This window comes from Sarcophilus harrisii, chromosome 3, assembly GCF_902635505.1.
Source record: "Sarcophilus harrisii chromosome 3, mSarHar1.11, whole genome shotgun sequence".
Lineage (NCBI taxonomy): Eukaryota > Metazoa > Chordata > Mammalia > Dasyuromorphia > Dasyuridae > Sarcophilus > Sarcophilus harrisii.
Window position 1 is genome coordinate 530933402 of NC_045428.1, and position 23235 is coordinate 530956636.

A 23235-nucleotide genomic window follows, 5' to 3' on the forward strand; every position below is an offset into this window, starting at 1 on the left:
GTTCTGTGGCTCCAGCTTCTCTTGCAGCAAAGGTGGGACCGGTTTCCCATTCTGCTCGGCTTCCTTTTTTGGTCCGGGAGCTTCCTAATGCTGACTCATGCTTCACATCCACTTGCCTGTCATTATGAGGCATAAGAAAGATCACTCCTGTCCCGCTCCGTGTTTCTGGTTCTTCCCTCACATGTCCTACATCAGTTCCAGAAATTTGGGGCCCCAGATAAGCCCAACCCATCTTGAATCATTTTCCTAAGTAGGTTCCAAGTCCCTCAAGGGCAGTCGTCATGCAGTCCCTTCTCCAAACTCCCAGTACCCAGAAATGAGCCCCTTTGTGCCCGATTGGCACAGATTCCCCAGGGGGAAAGGGAACTCAACAATACAGTCTCATGCCAGTTTTGGTGAAGTTCAGACACCCAGGATCAAAGACTGTCTCGTTTCAGTCCCTCCTTTCTCTTCAGGTTTGTTTCTTCTCTCCATCTTTGCTTCCTCTCCTTCACTTCCACCCTGCAATTTGGAATGTCCTTCATTTCCCAACCAGCTCCTAGTCTGTCCCCACCTTCCCGCTTCCATTGAGTCTTCTGTGGCTTATTCCTACTCCTAATATTAACCAATCTCTACTTAGCTTTCAATTGCTTGGACATCATTCTGAGTTTCCCATTACAAAACCATCTTCTCCGGCTACAGGGAAGACAAATCAGGGGCTTCTCCATTTTGCTGGCAGGACCCAGAGGCTCCATCAATGGTTTCGACACTAAATGAGTAGCAGTTCTTTCCATTATCTTTGATGAAATGACAGTAGAGCTCTAAGGAGAAGCTGCATTAGCCCAACTATGACTGCAGAGAAGGGGGTCGCTTGAGAGTATTTCCTAGGCACTTAGCAAAGTGATTTTCCTAAAATGTGCGTCCAATCATGTCGCTCCCACTTAAATGCTTGTGACTTCCCATTTCCTCTAGGATCAAATATATAATCCTGTTTGGCATTCAAAGTCCTTCATAACCTGGACCCCTCCCACCTTTCTAGTCTTTTTACATCAATACTCGACTGATAGTGGTTTCTTGACTTCCAGGAACAAAACAATCCATCTCTTGGTTCTGGGCATTTTTTCCAGCTGTTCCCCATGCCTGAAACTTTCCCTTCTCCAACCGATCCACTGACCTTCCTGGCTTCCCAAACTCTCTAGTGCCTTTCCCTATTCATTCCAATTTTTCCTATACTTAGCTTACTTTGCCCCAACCTCTTTATATATCGTCTCCCCCATTAGATTTTAAGCTCCTTGAGGGCAGGGACCACCTTTTGCCTTTCCCTAGTATTCAGCAGGATCCCAGACATCTGTTAGGTGCTGATGTGCCAGACTTGTGGGACTGAGGTCAGGTCTTTCCTTCCCATTGAAATTGTTTTGATATATAGTTTAATAGCCCTAAAAGCAGGAGGACCCGTTTCAGTTTTTTGTCTCTGCCTTAAATTTAAGACAGTATTGATCTCATGTCTGAGCATATTTTCCCTAAGCTCCTGATATGGAGATGAGAAAACTGAGACCCAGTGAGGATGTGACTTTTTGTGACCTGAAGCACAGGTTTAGGGAGAAACCAAAGTGGGCAGGAACAGGCTGGTGAAGAAACTGATGGCTGGCTCTGTCTTCAAGGAAAATAGCCCCAGATTGTGCCTCCTCCTTTGGGTAGGGATCCTGTGGGATTCTTCTAACCTTGGACAAATGGACTCATGCCTCACTGGTGCCGAGGCAGCTCTGGGCACAGGGATAGGGCCAACTAAGTCCAGTCTTTCCTGGAGCAGCATGGAGAAGCCAAGGAAAAGGAACTCAGGAATTTTCTCTCAGCTCTCTGGGTTTTATTAAAACTGGAGTTGTGAGAAAGGTTGGGCCCAGCACCTCTTAGGGGCAGTGTCCAGGCTCTGGAGTTGACTCCAAAAGCTGAAGGTTCCCCTCTTGCCAGTCTGGCCTCTGCCCTCCCATGATCCCCACCCCTATCCCCCACAACTGCAACAATAGCAACAACAAAAACCTACCGATAATGGCCCTCCCTCCCTCCCTGTGAAATTGGTGGGGCTGGAGGTGGGTCAGCTTTGTGGCCTCCAGTGCAGAAGCCCAGGCAGACGCATGGTGTTCCTTCTTCCTCTAAATTAGTGGCAGCCTCAGCCAGCCTAGGGGCTGAGTGTGGGGAAGGGGAAAGCAGAGTTCTAGAGAGGTCCTTCAGAGCAGAGAAGGGGGAAAAGCCCCCAGTTGTAAGTCCTGAAGTTTCTGTGGGGCCATCTTCTGTCCTCTCCTTGCTATCACTGATTCAATGCTCCCCCTAAACTGAACCCATCTCCTGACCTTAAGCAAGGTGTAGGCCCTGGCTAAAAGCTGTCACCCCACTATTTCTAACCTTGGAGGGGCTTGAGCTCACGTTTCCTATGGAGGGCCCCTATCCCCAACTCTACTTGAATCATGGATGCTGAGAATGTTCGGATATGCAGAGCTGCTGATTGGCCAGGTTTCTAGTCTGCTGGGCCTCCCCTCCCTTCCGCCATCATCGGCCGGTAGGTAGCCAGACTAAGTAGCAAATGCATCCAGCCCTAACGTCAGGGGCTCCTTCCCCGGGCTGGCCTGTTCCCAGCAACAGACACAGATCCAGGAGTCTGAGAGTCATCACTAGGAGTCTCTGCCTTTGCCCGGCTCTGTTTCTTTTTCACCTTTGGCACATCCGTCACTACTTCCAATTTTGCTCTGAAACCTGCCTCACCACACATGCTTTCAAGCTTTCCTGCTGTGATCCACATAAGTGTCCAAGGCCCGGCTAGGGCTTTCTCCCCAGGTCTCTTGGAGCCTTGGGTGGCAACTCCCCAGCTGCTCAGGGACAGTGATGGCTCTTTTAGTCATCTTTTAGATGACAAAAATAAGACAACCCCCACCTCCCAAACTAAGCCATAATGAGGGATTCCTCAAGGAAGGGGTAACTTTGCATGGCTGGGTCATGAAGCTCTTCCTGAGGGGACACTCTTGGCTCTCTCCAGAGCTCCCCAGGCCAGTAGAAGGGCCAATGAATGAAAATATTTTCAACTGAGATCTCCAAACCACTAAGTCTTGAATTTCCAACGTTGAAAATGTCAAGGTGTGAGGAGGTAGGATGTATGTGGATGTGTACCTGTGGGTTTGTCTGGTGGGAAAGGGCAGGGTGCAGGGGAAAGGATGGCTCATAGCTTTGGAAAACTACATCCGGAGAAGAGACCATTTGTCTCAGAAGAAAATCCCACCCAACCTGATAGAGGTTGCTGAAGGCCAGGAGGGAAGGCACCCAAGGCAATGTCCCCTCCCAAGAGCCACCCTAACGGTGCAGGACTGTCACCACCAGCCCGTGACCAGCTCAGAGGGGATGGGGCCTGCAGCTAATGGTACAAAAAGCAGTGCAGTTTCCGCGCCTGACAGCTGCAGACAGACCTTCCAGCAGATTCCCCGGGCTGCAGCCAGCTCTTTGGAACGCCACTACCCAGGAACCCTGACTGATAACCCTGCTTAGCCACAGGGGGGGTGGGGGGGTGGGTGTCCGGATTTCCAGGCATTGAAACTGCCCAAATCTGCATACCATGCAGGGTCAGAGCTCTTTTCAGAGCTGGGGAGACCCTCTTTTAGGAGTTACACTGAGCTCCAGGAGGGAGATGACTCGTTCAGGGCCCTGCCAGGACCCAAGCTATGCCACACCTTCCCATTTCAGTCTGGGGCTCTCAAGCCGGCAGACAGGGATGAGGAAGGGGAAGAGAACAGGGAAGGGAGGAGGGGAGGAGGGGAAGAGAAGGTGGCTATCACCACCTCAACATTCTTGCAATAAAAAAGGTTTTTAAATATAGTCATTAAAATAATTTTCTTTTAAAAAGAACCTCCCTGTCTGGGAGTCCCCAGACTGGGCTGGAGTTTGCTGCCACACCCCCAGACACAAGAGTCTGCCCCTGGAGTCGAGGGAGGGAGTGTTCAGAAGCGGTTGCAGGACGCCGAGGTCTCTGGCAGCGGTGCTGGAGGAGGGGGCTGCCCCAGCCCGGGGCTTGAGCTGGAGGGCGGCTGGCCCCCGACCTCTGTGCCCCAGCTTCCCTTCTGTGTCAGGGTTACTCCAGACCCAGGGTGTAGTTGATTCCCTGTACCAGTCCGATGATGACTGGCTGCCAGGCCACAAGGTAACGGAGCCAGTCGAGCAGCTGTCCATACATGACATGAGGCCGCTCCCATCTGCAGTGCACATGGTTAAAGAAAAGGGCCATGGTCCAAAAATAGGCACAAGGAGGCTCTGGTGGGTTAGACCAGTGGTCGGCCAGGACCGCAGGGGACATTTCTGATTCATGGCTTGGTCTTCCCTGGTCAGTGACACACCGAGCCTAGCCACCAACTTCCCTGACAACCCCACATAAGACAAACTCCACAGAGAGGGCTTCTGAGCCCCAAGAGAGACTGTGAGAAAGCGGGGAAGTGAAACTCTTTCCTAATAACTGCCCCTCCCCTTACATCAATTTGGGTGAAAAATGGAGATATGTACATAGCAGAAGGGAAGACAGGGGAAGGGAAAGAAGGAGTAGAAGGGCAAGGGGAATGAACAAAAGAGAGAAAAGAGTGGAGAAGAGATGGAGACAGGAGACATGAGAGGAGGGAGAAGGGAAGAGGAAGAGAAAGAACAATTCAAAGATGCTGGACTAAGACAGACGGGAGGGATGAATGGGAAGGAGGAGCCAGGACTATTTGGAGAGTAGCTCCTGAGTTGCTGATTACAAGGGAAAGAGAAGCAAATGCTTTCCACTTTCCTTGGATCAGAGGATTTTAATTAAAATCCTAGCACTCACTTTCTTCAGACTTTCATTTTTTTCCTCTACAATCTGAGGGGTTGCACTGGATGACTTCTAGGTACCCTTTAGTTGGAGGTCAAAGTGTCCAACACCCTTCTTTTTCCTGCCCACCAGTCAGGGTTAGTTGCAAAGTGGTTGTCTCTTTCCCAGGAGTACAAGTATTCTCTACTTGGGCCAGGCAAAAAAAACAAAAAACAAAAATCACACCCTGCTGGCTCACAGGATATGGCTATGTGGGCCATCCCTCCCAAATGCTCCATGACCAAGGACAAGATCTGCAGCATGAGGGACTATGTTCAGACCCTCACTTAAGATTCTAGCTGGGACTCGGCTGTGGAGAAGCTGAAGTGGCTATGATACATGAATATGAATAAACCATAGTGGGGGAAAACTGAAAAGAAAAAGTAGCTTAGTTTATCTTGAAGAGAAAAACTGGAGTGAGAATGGATAGAGGAAGGTTGTGATCTTCAAGCTTACAAAGGATCATAAAGCAGTTAATGCTTCTCCATCATTCTGACTTTAGCTATAGCATGAAGGTCTGAGGTTAAAACTGTGTATTCAAAGAAAAATTCCCTAATTTTCAGAGGAAAATATGGGGAGAGATGTTAGACTATCTAGCTTTTTGAGTAAGGAGGTTGTAATATTTCTTCTTTTTGTTCTAATTCTAAGTGTCTGATGTGACTGCCTGTAACAAATTAGAGATGCCAGCAGCAGGAGCTGTATGGATGCTAATTTGAGAATCTTGGAAACCTAAGAGAATATTTAATCCAAATCATACCTAAGGAAGAATTCTTTCATTAACATTCCCAACAAATGGCACAGAATAGAGAAGACATAGGCAGAAGGCAATTTATGTGGAAAAGGAGTATGTTTTAGTGGTCAATATGGGTAAAAAGGATATGACAACCAAAAAATGCTAATGCTGCATAAATAGAAGCATTATATGCAGGATGCAAGCAGTGAGAAACTCTTGCCCTCTACTAGGGTCAGACATATTGCGTGCACCTCTATATCATATTTTAGGAATGGTAGTGACAAACTGAAACACATTTTGAGGAGAGTGGCAAGAATGGAGAGGAAACTGGAAAATATGATTAGCAATTGAAGGAACTGGTGCATGTCTGAGTTTATTCTGACAGTTTGGAGATTTTTGGTGGGAGGAAGAGGGGTTAGTGTTTGTAAAGAACAGACTCTTTTATTACTATTGATAATATGAGTTCTGCTACTTCAAACATGTCATAACGTTCTGGAAAAGACCACTTTCCTGGGAAAACAACTAAGGGAAGAAAAAATTATCTGGCAAATGGGTATAGTGGTAACCTATATTATGATTACGCTACTCGACCTGGAGTGAGAAAGAATTAGGTTCAAATTCTGTCTTTGGGATTTACTGTGTGACTACAGACAAGCCAATGAATTTCTCTAAGCCTGTTTCCTCACCTACAAGGAGGGAACAACAATACCCATAGTTTCTCCCCCATAAGGTTATTATGAGGTGCAAATGAAAAAATGTCTGTAAGGCACTTTGTAAATCTTAAAATGCTAGAAAAAATGTACTCTAAATATTGCTTTTCATAACAATAGATATCCCCAAACAGGCCTGATCTTGCTGCCAGTCAGAGGCTGGCAGGGGAGTTACAATGATTTATGGCACTTTTACATTTTACAAAATAATACTGCTTTGGAAAGGGAATGCTACAAAACTTCTATATTTCTTTCTCATTCTGAGGCAATGGACATGAAATTTCTTTGAAAACTCTAGTTTGCCATTTATCTGTAAAAGGCAACAAGAGGGCATTGGATATCCTACAATCAGGAGAGCTTGGTTTGAATATTGGCTACAATTCTTTCTATGTGATCCAGGGCAAATCATTTTGGTGGATTCAAATTACTCATATATAAAATACTGCAACTACCCACTAACCTTCACCGGGATAATAGAGTCTTAAATGTTACAGAATTAGAAGTGAGGAATATGTATGGGCTAACTGATAGCCATTTAGAGAGAAATTATAGTAGAGCATTTTACTGTGGTTAAAGGGGACAATGAGCTTTAAACCAGATTTGTCCCCTGGTGTAATGTAATAGAAAAAGCATTGGACTTCAGAGCCCAAATACTATCTTGTCACTTTTTAGCTGAGTTTTTAAGCAAGTCACTTGACTTGATGTTGCTGCCTCAATTTCCTTATCTATAAAAATATCCCTGCTTTATTTTACAAGGTTGCTGTGAAAGTCAAATGAGATTATCTGAGGTAGCTTTGGAAAAGGCAAAATGCAATAGCACTGGCAGTTGGTAGGATTGCTATTCTATCAAGGACAAGGAGCTAAGTGGGGTTGAAATGAGAAACTATGAAGGAAAGCCAGGGAGAGCTAGCTGGGACATCTTATGAGTCCTTTCAGGGTGAACTATGAATCCTTATGCCTACAGTGAAGAAATTATGGTATTGGGAAGGGATAAGTCTCAAAGTCTAACAATAACAAATTCATGTTCTAGGTGAATGATAATGGACACGGTTCAATAAAGTGGCCTAAGAATGTGTTGCCATTGGTGACTTCTTGCTGAGGAGGAGTCTGGGAAAAAGGAAGGTTAAAAGATAACAGGGTTCTGATCCTGAGGCTTTTGTGCCCAAGTTTGATAACAAGCAAGAGTCATGTTGGCACGCAGACCTTAGCTGAACCTGTGAGCAGCATCTCTTCCCTACCCTGTCGATCTTGTCCGAGTGGCTAAAATTCTCTCAAGTGGCCATGTGACAGATCCATTCCTGAGGAAGGGTTACTAGGAGAGAAGAATCAATACTGCTAGTCAGTTGGGTGAGGCTTGTAGTAAGAAGTCTGAGTAGGAGGTTAAGAAAGGAAAAAGGGGCAGATGCAGTGAGGGTGAGTAATGAAGAAAGTAACTTTGAGGGCCAGTGTGTGGGTCTTACTCTGTTTTCACTAGCAAGAAGCCAAAGGACACTGAAAATTAGCTCCAAACCAAGACATTCCATCAAAGTGTTCCTTCTAAGCTCTTCCCACTCCTTTGTTGCCCAATCTTCCAGAAAGAATCCTTGGGAGGGAACCCATTGATCCAGACCAGGCCCAAAAGGATACGGGTTACTAAACATCCGTTTGAGATCCACCTTTTCTTTGCAGTAGGGACATGTCTGCTTCTTTCCCACAATACACCATCCACGGATGCAGAACTCGTGAAATCTGAGAACACATGGTGGTTAAGAGAAACTAATAGAGAGAAGTGAGCTCATTCACCATAGCAAAACAAAGCAAACCCCCCCCCCCCCCCCCTCCCCAAACAAAAACTCTTGGGCCAATTCAATTTATCCCCAAAGGATAAGCATTTCCCTGTTGATCCCATCTCCCACCATGGTTCTGGCTCTGAGCCATCATGAGACCCAGCTCCCAGCATGGTTGGGAAGCCACAGTAATCACTCTGAGGGAAAAGAGACATTTGAGAATGCCTTTCTCTCTCAAGTAGTCTACCTCAGTCTAAAGAGGGAGTGTGCTAGGGTCCACTCAGCCTGCCAATGTGAAATGAAGGCCCCACTTTCAAAATTTTTTATTTCTCAAATCAAAAACTCAGCAGGTTTGTCTTGTCATCTAGGTTGGTGTCATCCCACTTATGGGAAATGAGGACCTATGCCATCAACTTTTCCCAACCTATCAACTCCCACCCTTTATCTTTTCCAAATGATTACTGGAGGACTTTCACCCAGTGATCCTGCTCCTGCCCCCATAATCAGGACCAAATAGAATATGCCAAATTCCCCTTCCTCTGACAATCCTTCAAATTTGAAGACTATTGTGTCCTGTTCTGCTCCCCTCCTCAAGTCTTTTCTTCATCAGGCTAAACATCCCCAGTTCCTCTATTTCCATTTTCCATCTCAGTCACACTCTCATGAAGGCTTTCCAGCTTGTCTATGACTTTCTTAAAATGAATACAATATTACTGATGTGTTTTTACCAGAGTATGGTAATTCCCTTCCTTGCTCTGGACACTAAGCCTCTCAATGCAATAAAGGAAATAGCTTTTAGTGTTGCCAGATCAAACTCATACTAAACTTGTAGGACACAAAAAACTCCACATCTCTCCACTCTGTATTAGTGATTTTCTTGAAAATTCTTGAAAAATTAGGTGATTTTCTTGAAAACAAAAGTAGAATTTTATATTTATACCTATTCTATTTGACATTTGATTCAGCCCATTATTCTAAATTCATCTTGGATACTAATCCCTCCTACCTTTGTGTCATCCATAAACCTGATAAGCATATTATTTATACTCCCATAGCTACATCACTAATAAAACAGAGAGAGGCAGAGATAAGGAAAAATCCTTGAAGCATTCCAGTAGAGACTAACCTCCAAGTTAATGTAATAATTATTGTTTGGATCTGGTCTTTCAACCAGTTTATGGAACCACACTGTTTAAATAGTTCATCTCTCCAACTTGTCCATGAGGACAGAATGAGAAATTCTGCTTTGCTAAAAATCTAAGGATACCATATCTTCAGAATTCCTGTGTTAACTAAAAAATGCTATCCAAAAAAAAAAAAAAAAAAAAAAGTTTAATCTGAAATGAAACTTTTCCTTCATGAAACCACAAGAGTTATCATTAATAACTGTATTTCTAAATGCCCACACGTCATTCCTTTAATGTTTTCTAAAATTACACCATGAATATAAGTAAAAGTCACTGGACACTATTCATCCCACTTTTTGGCAAATGAGAACATTTGTCCTGTAGTAATCTTGTCATGATTCTCTAAAACCTTTCAAAGATCACTGATGGAATCTCCTCAGAAATCATATCACTTCCTACCTAAATAGCCTGCTGACTGGTAGTCTTGTTTCAAGGCTTTTATCTACTCGAGTCCATCTTTCACTCTGTTGTCAAACTGATCTTTCTAAAGTACAGTCTGATGATATTACACTGCACTCTAGCACATACATACTTTTGACTCCTTCAACTCCAGCGGCTTTCTATCATCTCCAGAGCTCATATAAATCCTCTGGGTAGCTTTTAAAACCCCACAGAACTAGGCCTTTCCCCACCTTTCCAGTCTTCTACCTTACTCCCCTTCAAAGACTATGAGTGGCCCTTCACTTCTTGCTATTCCTCAATATGGCATTTCCATTTGCTGAATGGGTATTTTCTCAGGCTATCTCCCATTTCTGGAATTCTGAACTTTTCACCTCCACCTCCTGGCCACCCAAGTTTCCTTCAAGTGCCAGCTAAAGTCCCACATTCTTCAGGAAGAATTCCCCTCAATTCCCCTAATCTAGTATCTTTCCTTCTTTGGATTTTCTCTAATCTATTTTATCTAAATTTTGCTGATGAATAGTTGTTTGCATGTTGGGAGCAGGATTGCCTTTCTTTGTATCCCCAGCACTTCTGAGAAGTAGTAAGGAAGGATTTATTAAAAACCTACTATGTGCCAGGCACTGTGCTAGGTGTTTTACAAATATTGTCATATGAACTTCATAATCTTGGGAAATAGGTACTATTATTACCTTCATTTTACAGTTAAGAAAACTGAAGCTGATAGAGGTTAAATGATTTGCCCAGGTTTACACAGCTAAGGATCTAAGACAGGGGTCCTCAAACTAGGGCCCGCGGGGCAGATGTGGCAGCTGATTATCCCCCTCACCCAGGGCTATGAAGTTTATTTAAAGGCCCACAAAACAAAGTTTTTGTTTTTACTATAGTCTGGCCCTCCAACAGTCTGAGGGACAGTGAACTGGCCCCCAATTTAAAAAGTTTGAGGACCCCTGATCTAAGATTTGAACTCCAGTCTTTCTGACTCTGGGCCCAGTACTCTATCACTTTGCCACCTAGCGTTCTGTGGGAGCTGACTGATTAATACTAGTTCACTGACTTATATGCCAATTCTATTGGTATGTTAGGATATAATTTGGTCAGTCCTTGTGACATAAACTCAGGGCAGTGAGACACTGCTTTACTTTTTCCTTATTAATTTGTGAACCATTTTTTATTCTTTTTCAATACCAAAGATCATTCTCCTTGGAAGAAAAAAATAGAAGTAAAATAAAAATTGAATCATCTATTCTGTTATTGTCATCTCATCCACTCCAATTAAAAGTCCTATGCCCTTTTTTTTTCTTTGGTGAGGCAATTGGGGTAAAGTGACTTACTCAGGGTCACACAGCTAGATGTTAAGTGGCCCAATTTGAACTTAGGTCCTCCTGACTTCAGCACAGGTACTCTATCCATTGTGCCCTCTAGGCACCCTGGTCCTATTCCTAAGCCTTCTCTTATTCCCCATATAGAAAAAAACCATATCCCTTTCTTGTCTGTAGTATTTATCAGCAGCTTTGTATCAATCCAGCTATTAGCACTTATGACATGGTCAATGCTATACTTCTTTAAATTCTTGTCTTGGTGTGTTCTATACACATCTTTACTAAATGTAGTCAGATGAATTTCCTGTTCAGTCACATTAGTTTTTTTAGGCAGCTCCCTTTTTTCCTTTTCATGGAATTAATTTATGCTAATCTCTTCAGAATTATACATTACGGAGATGTTCTTATTTTCCCTCCAAAATATTAGGCCATGGGATCCTACCTTTCATTTCTCTAAACCCTTTGAAATTCACTTACCTAAAATCTGGGATACAAAACACATTATGCTCAGCTTAATTCTCGATTCCTAGCATTAACTCTATAATGGATCAGTCACTCCCTCCAAAGCTCTTGTATCGAAATAATTGGTTCCTATTTCATTTATTATTTGCATTGGACCCCAGAATAATAGTCATCCACATCATTATAATATCATGCTTTTGTTTATAATTGATTTCCTGAACACCTCATCAAATCCTTCCTACTTTTGAGTAGTTTGTAGCACATTTCCATGACAATAACATTTTATAATGGTTCTTCCACTGCTTCTTCCTATTCAAACTCTTCCTACTATATTTCAGCTCTCAGATTCCAGGTTTCGCCCTAACAGAACTTATAATATATATATAAAATATATAATATACTATAATATATAATTCTACTAAACCATCCATTCTATCTGTATTCTTTTAGAAGCCAGTATGCCCTTCTAGAATCATTTTTCAGTAATGAATTCCATTCTATTATACCCCACTTAAATCCATAAGGTCAAATTGGCCTCCTTAAGTTTGGATATCAGGATCAGCTAGGTGGCACAATGGATAGAGCAACAGCCCTGAACTCAGGAGGACCTGAGTTCAAATCTGGCCTCATAGGCTTAATACTTCCTATCTGTGTGACCCTGGGCAAGTCACTTAACCCCAATACAAACAAAAAAACCTTTAGTTTGGATATCTAGTTCAACAACTTTACTACTCATATTTTCTACATATGTGAACAAAAAGTTGAGGTGAGAAGCTTCATAAGTGAAATTTCTTCTCTGATATTCTCTCCTATGAATTAGTGGTCCTCTCTTCTTTTATCCTTTTTCCAGTGGTACCAATTACTGCCTATCTATGGGGGAAGCTTTTCCCACCTCCTAAACCCTTTTCAGTTTAAAACTCTCTGGATTACAGTTTAAAGACTGCATAAATATTTTAAAAGTAGCTTTTCTTAGGTATATGCTATGCCTGATCAAGAATCCATAGTCTTATTTTAAAATGTGGTTAAGAATTCCAAATTCTGTTCTTGGATACTATCTTCTTTACTAGACAGCCATATCCCAAATCTACCTTTCTCTTCTTAATCTCTTTCCTTCCCTTCATAGTAGTGATGAGTAGACCGTAAGGTCTGCATTTTTTTTCCTTTGGTCTAGGGCTTCACAGTTCTTAGCAATGTTTCCCAGGTTCCTTTTGGTAACTTTCCTCATCATGCTGACACAACATTTGTATTCATATTGATATTCTGAAATGTATGGTAGTTACTGAGTAGGCCAAGTCTTAGAAACCTTCTGACACGTCCCAGGTTCATGTCCAGGAAAGATAGCAAGCCACTTTACTGTATGCTAGTACAGTCTCATCAAATAGCCATCTTGGCACCTTTCAGGAAGGCGTCATCAACCACCACCACTTGTCTTTTTTCTCTCTGACAATCTCTCTGGCACCTCTGGATCCATATCACTGTTCCTTGAAGCACAAGAAGTTGCTTCTTCAGATGGTCCTGTTCTACTCATGACTGAAAAAAACTTAACTCTAGTGTTTTCTTTGGTGGTCTCCCTTCCTTACTTCTCCTGTCATAGTTTTCTATTCTACCAGGTTAGAATTCCCTTGGATCTTGTTATATTTGCTATCTTATTTGTCCTCCTCCATGAAGAATTTCTTCCATTTTTCTTTGGAACAATTCATTCCCCATCAATAGACTGTGAGCTATGTGAAGAAAGACAATCTAAACTTTGGATGATCTCCCTCAATGCTGAGCATAAAACTGAATATTATTAGTGTTTAATAAATGCTTGCTGAATTTAACTGGCCTGCTGTTCTCCTTCACCCCCCACTTGTGGCTAGCATGGCTCAGAATTGCAGGCCTCAATTAGCCTGGTGACATGGATACCACCCTTTCCTTTCTCCACAGCCAAAAAGGGCAGCCTGGTGGAAGGAGTGTGGACTCTAGGCAGGATACACATGGTTGCAGGACAGTCTGTATGTGTTCTCAATGATTCCTTCTTCATTGACATCTACGAAGATCTGCTGCCCGCATACTGCACAGACGCTGTCTGAGAGATGCTTGGTAGGCATCCCCGATGCACTGTAGAACTAGAGGTGAGAAAGAGACAGAGGGAAAAAAAAAGCAAGAATGAGTCTAAACTCCTTGTTTATAGCAGAACAAAACATGATCATTATCTTGTGAAAAGAATGCTGGAGTTGGAACTGGGAGATCTAAGTTCACATTCAGAGTCATAGAATCATAGATTGAGGACTGGAAGGAGCCTTAGAGGTTATCTAGTTCAACACCCCCATTTAATTATGAGGAAATGGAATCCTAATATTTCCTAGCTGTAAACCTGAGCACACCATCAGTTTCCTCAGTTGTAAAGAGAGGATAATAAGAGATATACTATACCTTCCTCCTTTACTTCTAGTTCTTTAGTCACTTACCCCAAGGCCCAAGGTGGTTCTGAGATAAATGCTTTAGAAAACCTTCAAGTACTAGAAAAATGTGAGCTATTATTACTATTTTAAGCAATAACATCGGTTGATAATGGTTGCTGACATTAAATCCGTCAATAGAGAGGAAAGCAGTGTGATGAACCGGGATTCAGAAAAACTGGCTCTGTTGGTAGTGGACTTTAAGAAAGTTTCATTTAGGCCTCAATCTCCTTTTCCATAAAGAGAGAAGGGTAGATTAGACTATCTCCAAGTGTTTTTTCCAGCTCTTGACTTCTATGGTTCTATGACATTTTAAATAAATGGAACACTCCTCCCCTTTCCTGACTCCCAAGGGTTCATGAGGAGGTGGAAAGACATTTTGTGAAAAGCTGGGAACTCCTTGGAAAAACAATGCTATCTCAGCATCAATACGAAATATCCTTATTTTATAGGACAGGCATTTTATATCTATCCTTGCAGTGAGGGAAGGAGATGGGGTCAAGGATTAAGTAGATAAGGAAATCATGACTGAAATACAGCCAAGACTACTACTGTACTTGGCTCTGGTTTTGCTGTTCCCTGGGTATTTCTTTAAAAGAAAAGGAGAAAACAATATAGACCTACCAATAGGGTCCCAGATCTCCTGTTCAAAACAGAGACCACCAATAAAAACAACAGCAACCACCCTTTACATCTGTATAACTCCTTACCATTTACAAAGTACTTTCGCATTCATTATCTGGCTAGCTGTGTGATCTTGGGCAAGTCACTTCCCCATTCTAGGCTTCACTTTCCCCATCTGTAAAATGAGGTTAATTGGATTAGATGATCTCTAAGGTCCCTTCCAGCTCTAACTTGTGATGTGGATAGTTTTACCCGAATTTCCTGTCAGCACCACAAACTGAACATGTCCACACCGAATTGATCACCTTCTTTTCTTGAACTTAGCCCCTTGCCTCCCAACCCCCTAGTTCTACAAAGGATGTCACTATTATCTCAAGTCCCCAGACTAAAACCCAGGTTATCTTTACACCCTTTTCCTGGAATATACAATGAGATACCAACTCCTGTTAATTCTGTCTTCTCAATATCTCTCATATCTGAACCCTTCCCCCATCCATTTACACTGCAAATACCCTAGTTTGGACCCTTCCAGGACTATTATAACAATCTAACTGCTCTGTATGTCTTAAATTCACAATAGCTACACTAATGAAATTTCTAATGAACTGTGCAGATCAAGTTGTTCCTCTGCCCCAGAATCTTAAGTGGCTTTGTCTTTCCTATCTAAGGTCCTCTGGTTCTGACCCACTTTTCCAGCTTTATCAAATCCCCTGCCATCCACTTTAATTCTAGTCCAATGGGATTACTTCCATATCGTTTTACCATTCTCTCTCATTTCTATCCTTTGTTCATGATGTTTAGTATACACAGAATGATCTTTTCTACCTATTCTGTCTACTGAATACCATTTATTGTATGAAGCTTTTCCTTGGTCACCATCCCCCAGCTAAAAGTGATCACCAAATCCTCAAACTTCTAAAATTGTTTTGCATGGTTTTTGCATGAAATTGATTTTGAACCTAATAATGAATCTTATTAGGTTTAGTCCCAATGGTTCTATCCTAATCCAGATCTGTTTGGATCATGACAATAAATTCAATTCTTTAAGATGGTTTTGAGTCTAGGATCTGCCACTATTCATATATTCACTTATCTGTAATGGAAAGAAATACCTGCCAAATATCCCCTAACTTTCCTCACCAGTTCAATTTAGCAAATGTTTAATTGATTATAAAGGATGTGTAGTGACTTGTTACATATATACAGTAACAATCATAGAAAGAGAAAGTGAAAAAAAATTTAAGTATATGCAAGCAAGAGGGCATGCATACATAGGTCTTACTCTCAAGGAGCTTACAATCTAAAGGGAAGCAGACAAATCACTGACAAAAGAAAAAGACTCAAAGGATCACTTTGAATTCAGCAACATTTGTTAATTATTTAAGTTTGTAAAGCTCTGTAATATAAAGAATGAAAGTGACGTGTCCTTGGGCTAAGGAATTTATAGTCTAGTTGGGAGGAGTGGGGAGATGAGACTATAATATGCAGACAAATATTTACAAAATAGACCATGATAAGGACAACAAGAGCTGTTAGACATCTTCTCAAATCAAGGTTGGATGTTAGGTATTTTGAGGAGGAAATTCTTTTTAAAGTATATATTAAACTAGATATCTGGTCATCAAAGTGCTTTGAAAATATGAACTTTTTAAAAACTAGTCTGTATGGAACCATTTCTATAGGGCACTGGAGAGAAACCAATGTAAGCCAGTAATGCCCATTCCAAAGAAGAATCCACAGAAAGGAAATGTGTCCTATTCATCTATCAATTGTGGATTCTACCAAAGTCACAAAGAGGCTTATTTTCTTGGGATGTTGGAAGGTTTATCCTGGGAAGTATCTTAGAATCTGAGAGCATAAAGGGAAATGGCATTGATATTGTTCCAAGGGAAAATTCCTTAGGATCTCCCAGCCCCAAATCAAAAACTAGCATCACTTTAGAATACAGGGGGGATACACTGGATTTTCCAGTAGATGGGAGCCAGGTTTACTAAAGGTCCAATTTAACTTCTTCATGATAGCAAGTTCTCCGAGGTAAAACTGATATCTTCCTTCTCAAATTGTTCACAACACTTTAAAAAAATTGCTCTAACACCCTCTGTGTACCTAAATCCTTCCTTACTAAATTGCAAACTCATCAAAGGCAGAAACTGACACTTGTAAATTTTCATCTCTAGTGTCACATGAGGGACACGCTGCCTATTGAAGATACTAATAAGTTTTTATGAGCTGAAATGAATTCTAGTCCTAATGATGACACTAACTTTCTTCTGTATGATACTTGTGCTCTCTGGACCTTGGCTTCATCATTAAAATGAAGATGATCTTTAAGGTGCTCTTAAGCTCTATAGCACAGTGATATTTCATTGTTATAAGAACAAGATGATCAGAAGAGGCTATGAAGAATTGATCACTGGCCAAAAGATAGATATGGCAGGATAGAGTTTTCTCTAAAAACTCATATCAAAACAAGAAATGTTTCCCATCTCCTAAAAGAGAGGTGATGGACTAAATATGGAGAAAGACACATTTTTGGCTATGATGTGGAAATCAATTCTGCTTGACTATGCACTTTTTTTTTCTTTCACCAACAAAGGAGATAATGGAAGTGGGAGAGAAAAAACAGAATTTGATGTGGGAAAAAAAAAAGGAATTAGTCATAGCTTAGCCCCAGTTAATTCTGTGCTTTCAGGTGGGACAAAAGAAAAACAATAAATCCTTTCCGTTTTTACAAAGAGCTTTCAGGAATAAATTCAGAGAAGGAGCAGATCTCCTTTACATTTTCTTATCAAAGGGAAAGAGGAAATCCAAGAACTTTATAGAGAGAAACATGGCACCAGAGGTTTAGAGCTGGAAAAACCTTAAAGACTATCTAGTTCAACCCCTTTATTTTGTAAAAGTAGTAGTCCACTGTGTATGCCAAAATGTTTGTGGCAGCCCTGTTTGTAGTGGCTAGAAACTGGAAAATGAATGGATGCCCATCAGTTGGAGAATGGTTGGGTAAATTGTGGTATATGAATGTTATGGAATATTATTGTTCTGTAAGAAATGACCAGCAGGATGAATACAGAGAGGCGTGGAGAGACTTACACGAACTGATACTAAGTGAAATGAGCAGAACCAGGAAATCATTATATACCTTAACAACGATACTGTATGAGGATGTATTCTGATGGAAGTGAATTTCTTCGACAAAGAGAAGATCTAATTCAGTTCCAGTTGATCAATGATGAACAGAAGCAGCTACACCCAAAGAAAGAACACTGGGAAATGAGTGTGAACTGCATTTTTGCTTTTCTTCCCAGGTTATTTTTACCTTCTGAATCCAATTCTTCTTGTGCAACAAGAGAATTGTTCGGTTCTGCACACATATATTGTATCTAGGATATTTAACGTGTATAATAAGACTGCTTGCCATCTAGGGGAGGAGATGGAAGGAGGGAAGGGAAAAGTCGGAACAGAAGTGAGTGCAAAGGATAATGTTGTAAAAAATTACCCAAGCATATGTTCTGTCAATAAAAAGTTACAATAAAGAAAAATAAATAAAATAAAATAGTAGTCCGGGTGGCTTTTAATATTTCAAATTTTATACCACAGAAATAAGAATCTAAAATATTTCTCAATATATATATTTTTAGACATTATCTCATAAATTATTACTATTTTAATACTTAAGTCTTTTCACAGAATTTTAGTTCTGGATGGGACCTTAGGGAATAGCTTTTCTCCTTAAAGAAATTATTTTGCAGATGACAAAACTGAGACCTACAGAGGAGGAATGGTTTGATCAGAATCACACTCCAGTATTGGGATATAGAATTACAGAATCTCAGAGATGAATGATGGATCTGAGAGATCATTTAACTTTACTACTTCTTCAACAGAACCCTGCTCTATACAAAGGTAAGAGATAATGAAAAAAAATGAACATCTTTATCAAATCTCTTGAAGATTTTTGAAAAGGAATATCTCATCTATACCTTCACTAATAGATAAGAGAAGCAAGATGATCTACAACTTCATGAAGGTAAGTAGCAGGTCTTCTGACTTGAAATCCAGTGACTCTTTTATGTCACCAATGATTAACCCCTGCAGACTGGCAACCAAACCCCACTCTACATCTCTCACCACTTGAGAGATTCCCCTTATTCCTTATTCCTTTCCCCTCAACTCATCTACTCCAAAATCTCAACCAAATGCTTTCACTGTGCCCTCTGTAATACCTATTATATTGGCAACAAACTTGATTTCATCTTAGATCTTTTCCTTTCCCATTCTTTTAATCTTCTGACTCTGAGACTTGGCTTCCCCTGATGACATAGTCTTCCTGGTTACCCTTTCCAGCTCTGGTTGCATTCATTCCCTTTGGTTTAGTGGTTGGGGTGCGAAAGTTGGAATACCTTTTACTCCCAATCACCACTTCCATGTTCTCCCCTTACCACCATTACTCAGCAACTTCTCTTTCTTTAAAATCCACACTACCAACATTTTCCACCTAAGTAAAATTCAAGTAGCTTTTATATTTCCTATATATTTCCAGTATATTTATAATCTTTTTCTCTTCCCCAACTCTGACCTCTTACTAGGGACTTTAACATATATATATTGATACTCTCTCAAATGTTCTAACCTCCCAGCTCCTCAGCCTATTTCACCTTTGATGACCTATTCATCTACCCCACTTCAACTATACACAAAGATGGTCATACCTTTAATCTTTTCATCACTCATAAATGTATAATCTCTATGTTCAAGAACTTTGAGATTCCCTTATTTTAGCTCAAGTAAGTGACTTTCCAACTTTCCCCTCTACCTAGCTATACTAAACCTCACTCTTCATACTGTGATGTCCAATCCCTAGATCTCAGTTCTCTCCTAGGCGATCAGATCTGCACTAGCTACTCCTCTTTTCTCCATATTAAGCCCTTGGTGAAACAGTTCAAGTTCATGCTGTCTTCTTCTCAACTCCCTTGACTCTTTGGCATATCACTGATTGTGCCCAGCCAACTTCCAACATGGCCCTTCCTTCCCTACTGTTCATTAAACAAAATGGGGGAAAAAAAAGTAGAGGAAATGATAAACCATTCTAACTAGGTTCACTATAAATTTATGCTACACAATCAAATACATATGAGCTAAATGGTTTTTTATTATCATTAAAACTTTATTTTCAAAACATATACATAATTTTCTTTTTTTAAACAATTAAAGCTTTTTATTTTCAAAACATATGTATAGATAATTTTCACCATTCATCCTTGCAAAACCTGGTGTTCCAAATTTTTTCCTTCCCTTCTCCCCATTCCCTCCCTAAATGGCAAGCAATCCAATATATGCTAAACATGTATATTTTCACAATTATCATGCTGCACAAGAAAAATCAGATCAAAAAAGAAAAAAATGAGAAAGAAAACAAAATGCAAGCAAACAACAACAAAAAAAGTGAAAACACTATGTTGTGATCCACACTTAGTCTCCATAATCTTCTGAGTACAGATAGCTCTTTTCATCACAAGACCACTGGAAGTGGCCTGAATCATCTCAGTGCTGAAAAGAGCTATATCCATCAGAATTGATCATCGTATAATTTTGCTGTTGATCTTGTACAATGATCTCCTGATTCTGCTCATTTCACTTAACATCAGTTTATGTAAGTCTCTGCAGGCCTTTCTGAAATCATCCTGCTGGTTGTTTTTTACAGAACAATAATATTCTATAACATTCATATACCACAACTTGTTCAGCCATTCTCCAATTGATGGGCATCCACTCAGTTTCCAGTTTCTAGCCACTACAAAAAGGGCTGCCACAAATATTTTTGCACATGTGCATTCTTTCCCCTGTTTTATGATCTCTTTGGAATACAAGCCCAGTAGAAACACTGCTGGATCAAAGGGTATGCACAGTTTGACATAATTCTAAACTGCTCTCCAGAACAGCTGGATGAATTCACAACTCCACCAACAATGTATTAGTATCCCAGTTTTCCCACATTCCCTCTAAGATTCATCATTATCTTTTCCTGTCACCTTAGCCAATTTGAGAGGTGTGTAGTAGTACCTCTAACTGAACTAAACTTAATAAGATACAGGGTAGAAATGATTTGTAAACCTTAAAATTTTATGTAAATGTAAATCATTATTATTATTAATAAAATTCCAGAGTGCTAAAAAGTATTATCTTTATTACAAAGAAGAGGCAACTAACTATTAGAGAGATTTAAGTGACTTGCCAATGGATCACATATTAGTGTTAGTGGCAGAACAGAATATAGTCTCTCCCAAGTTCAGTGTTCCATTACACTACAATGTTTCCATTAGACTTCTAGTAGTATTAGCTTTGGACTAGAACATGTTAAGAAAAAGAACTAAAATAATTGGATCAGTAATAGAAGGAAGAGGTCAAAAAAATTTAGAATGAACTCCCCTGACATTTCATTACAGCCCATGACTAGTAACCATCTTAAAGAGTGTTTTTAAGCTTTTTGTAACTTTATCCCTTTGTTTGTCATTTCAAACAGTTATCTGCATCTCATGCATGATAGTAATACTGTTTAAGAGAGGCTCAACTTATTTCAAAAAATAGCAGAGGGAGAGAGGGAAAGAAAGGACAGATAACTTGAATAGGACACAGATCAGACCAGACTATGTTTCCTATCCCATTCAGTAGTCCATCCAAGCCATCTTGCCATTTTTTGCTATTTGCATATAGCTCCAATCCTTGAGTCTCTTTCCAACTCTTGCACTGGACACAAATCAATTGCATCATTGTGTTTGAAAAGTGTAAAACTGACTACTCCATGCATCAACTTATCATTCCTATAACTTCTCAGAACAAAATGCTTTCTGCCTACACAGCTTCCTACCTCCCAGACAATATTTACTGGATCTCATCTGAATGTAAATACCTTAAAGACAGGGACTGCCTTACTTTTTGTCTTTACATTTTCTGTGCTTAGCACAATGACTAACACATATAAGCTTTAAAAAAATCCCCCCCCCCATTTTTTTGGTTCCATATCTGTAGGGGATGTTAACAAGATAAGCAGGATGCTCGTGGCATTAATATCAAAGATCAGATGAGCATTAAATCTCTCTGGGGAAAGGGAACAAACAATTTATATAGTATCTACAGAATGCCAGGTACTGTCTTTAGTATTTTTACAGATATTTCAGCATGCAGACTCAGATAACAGCCGCTTCACAAAACTGGACAAACTTACTGACCATGCTGTTGGGGGAAAAATAATTGTGTTCCCATAAAACAAAAACGGGGAATTGTTAAGGACCATGCCTAAGTGTGAAGGGGTGGGTCAATTCTCCAAAAGCCCCCATGCACAGCTGCATCATAACACACTTGAAGGAATTGCAAATCAGCCTTTACTGTCTCAGATGTTGCTTGTGAATTGGGAATGAAATAAATTGGAGGCAAGGGGGAAGAGGAGAGAGGTCAGAGAATACAACTGCCTCTCAAGTCTTCTTGTATTGTTATCCTTTCACATGAAGGGATCTATTCTCAGCAGACACTAGCAGTGGTGCCTGTAACAGTAGAGGAAAAAGAAAAATCACATGGGGTAACTCTTTCCCATTGCAGAACATGCTTCTAAACTATTTTGAAGTTCACATGTACATAGTCTCAGCTGGTCAAGTTCTTTCCTATGTCCTCCTGTGTCACCAAGCTCAGTAAGTTAAATGACTGCCAAAACTTGAGGCTTCAGCCTTATTTGCTTATGCCTTTAAGAAGGCTCTTTCCTTTACATTCATGACCTAGCAAATTCTCCATTCATTTAAAACACTTTTGCTAAGTGCATAATAAATGTTTGCTGAATGAATGAAAAGACTTCCAGGAGTATATTGTACTCCTTGTATTACCTTGGACAAATCACTTAATGTCTACATGCTTCAATTTCTCTACTTATAAAATGATGGGGTCCCTTCTTGTGCTAAAGCTATGATCCTATGAATGCATGATCCCAAACACTCTTAAGATAGTGAACTCTAGTTTTTAATAATCCTGCAATCAATGCTATCGACTCTGTAACCTCTTCCTGGACAGTCTCCATTTTCTCTGCTTCCACTACTTTCCCATTCCCCTTTCTCAGCCCTTCTCATTTTACCTGGACTATTATAATATTCTCTCCAAACAAGTGTCAATCAATCATGCATATGCCGCTAAAAAACGATAGGGCTCTAGTCACCTATCATTTCCTATCTCATGGAATCATTTACTAAGAATTTGAAGGGGTCTCAATAGTCATCTAGCTCAACCTCTATGTGAAAGGAATTCTCATTATACCTGACAAGTAGTCATCTGGCACCTTTTGTCCACCCAGTGGACTTTTGGATTCTAATTGTAAGGAAATTATTCCTGACGTCAAACCTAAATCTTCTTTTCTGAAACTTCCCTCTCCAAGAAATCTAATCCCTTGTCTAAAGTAGGTCATCCCTGACAGTGGCTGCCATATCAGTGGCACCGATGATTCATAGTGAACTTGCAATTCACTAAAATCCTTACATTGTTTTCAGAACTGTTATCTTACTATACTTTCCCATCTTATTCTTGTAAAGCTGTTTTGTTGTACATTTATCCAATGACAACTTGTGAAGATCTTTTGGATTCTGATTCACCCATTCACTGTTAACTATTCCTCCCACCTTGGAAATTCAATGGACACCTTACCTAGACCTTTTGCCAACTCATTAATAAAAATGTTCAACAACCCAGGCTCAAGCACAGATCCATGGGAAACCT

General features: G+C 40.6%; 1 protein-coding gene across 1 annotated transcript in view; it reads right to left on the bottom strand.

The window, feature by feature from the left end:
* Positions 1-1455: 1455 nt before the first annotated feature.
* Positions 1456-23235, bottom strand: part of RNF121 (ring finger protein 121) — a 96895-nt gene continuing 75115 nt past the window's right edge. The window contains exons 7-9 of the mRNA XM_003764716.4: positions 13394-13527; positions 7910-8011; positions 1456-4211 (exon numbers count right to left, since the gene is read on the bottom strand). Of these exons, the coding sequence (XP_003764764.1) occupies positions 4091-4211; positions 7910-8011; positions 13394-13527 (357 nt within the window). The 3' untranslated portion in view covers positions 1456-4090. The remainder of the gene's footprint in view (positions 4212-7909; positions 8012-13393; positions 13528-23235) is intronic.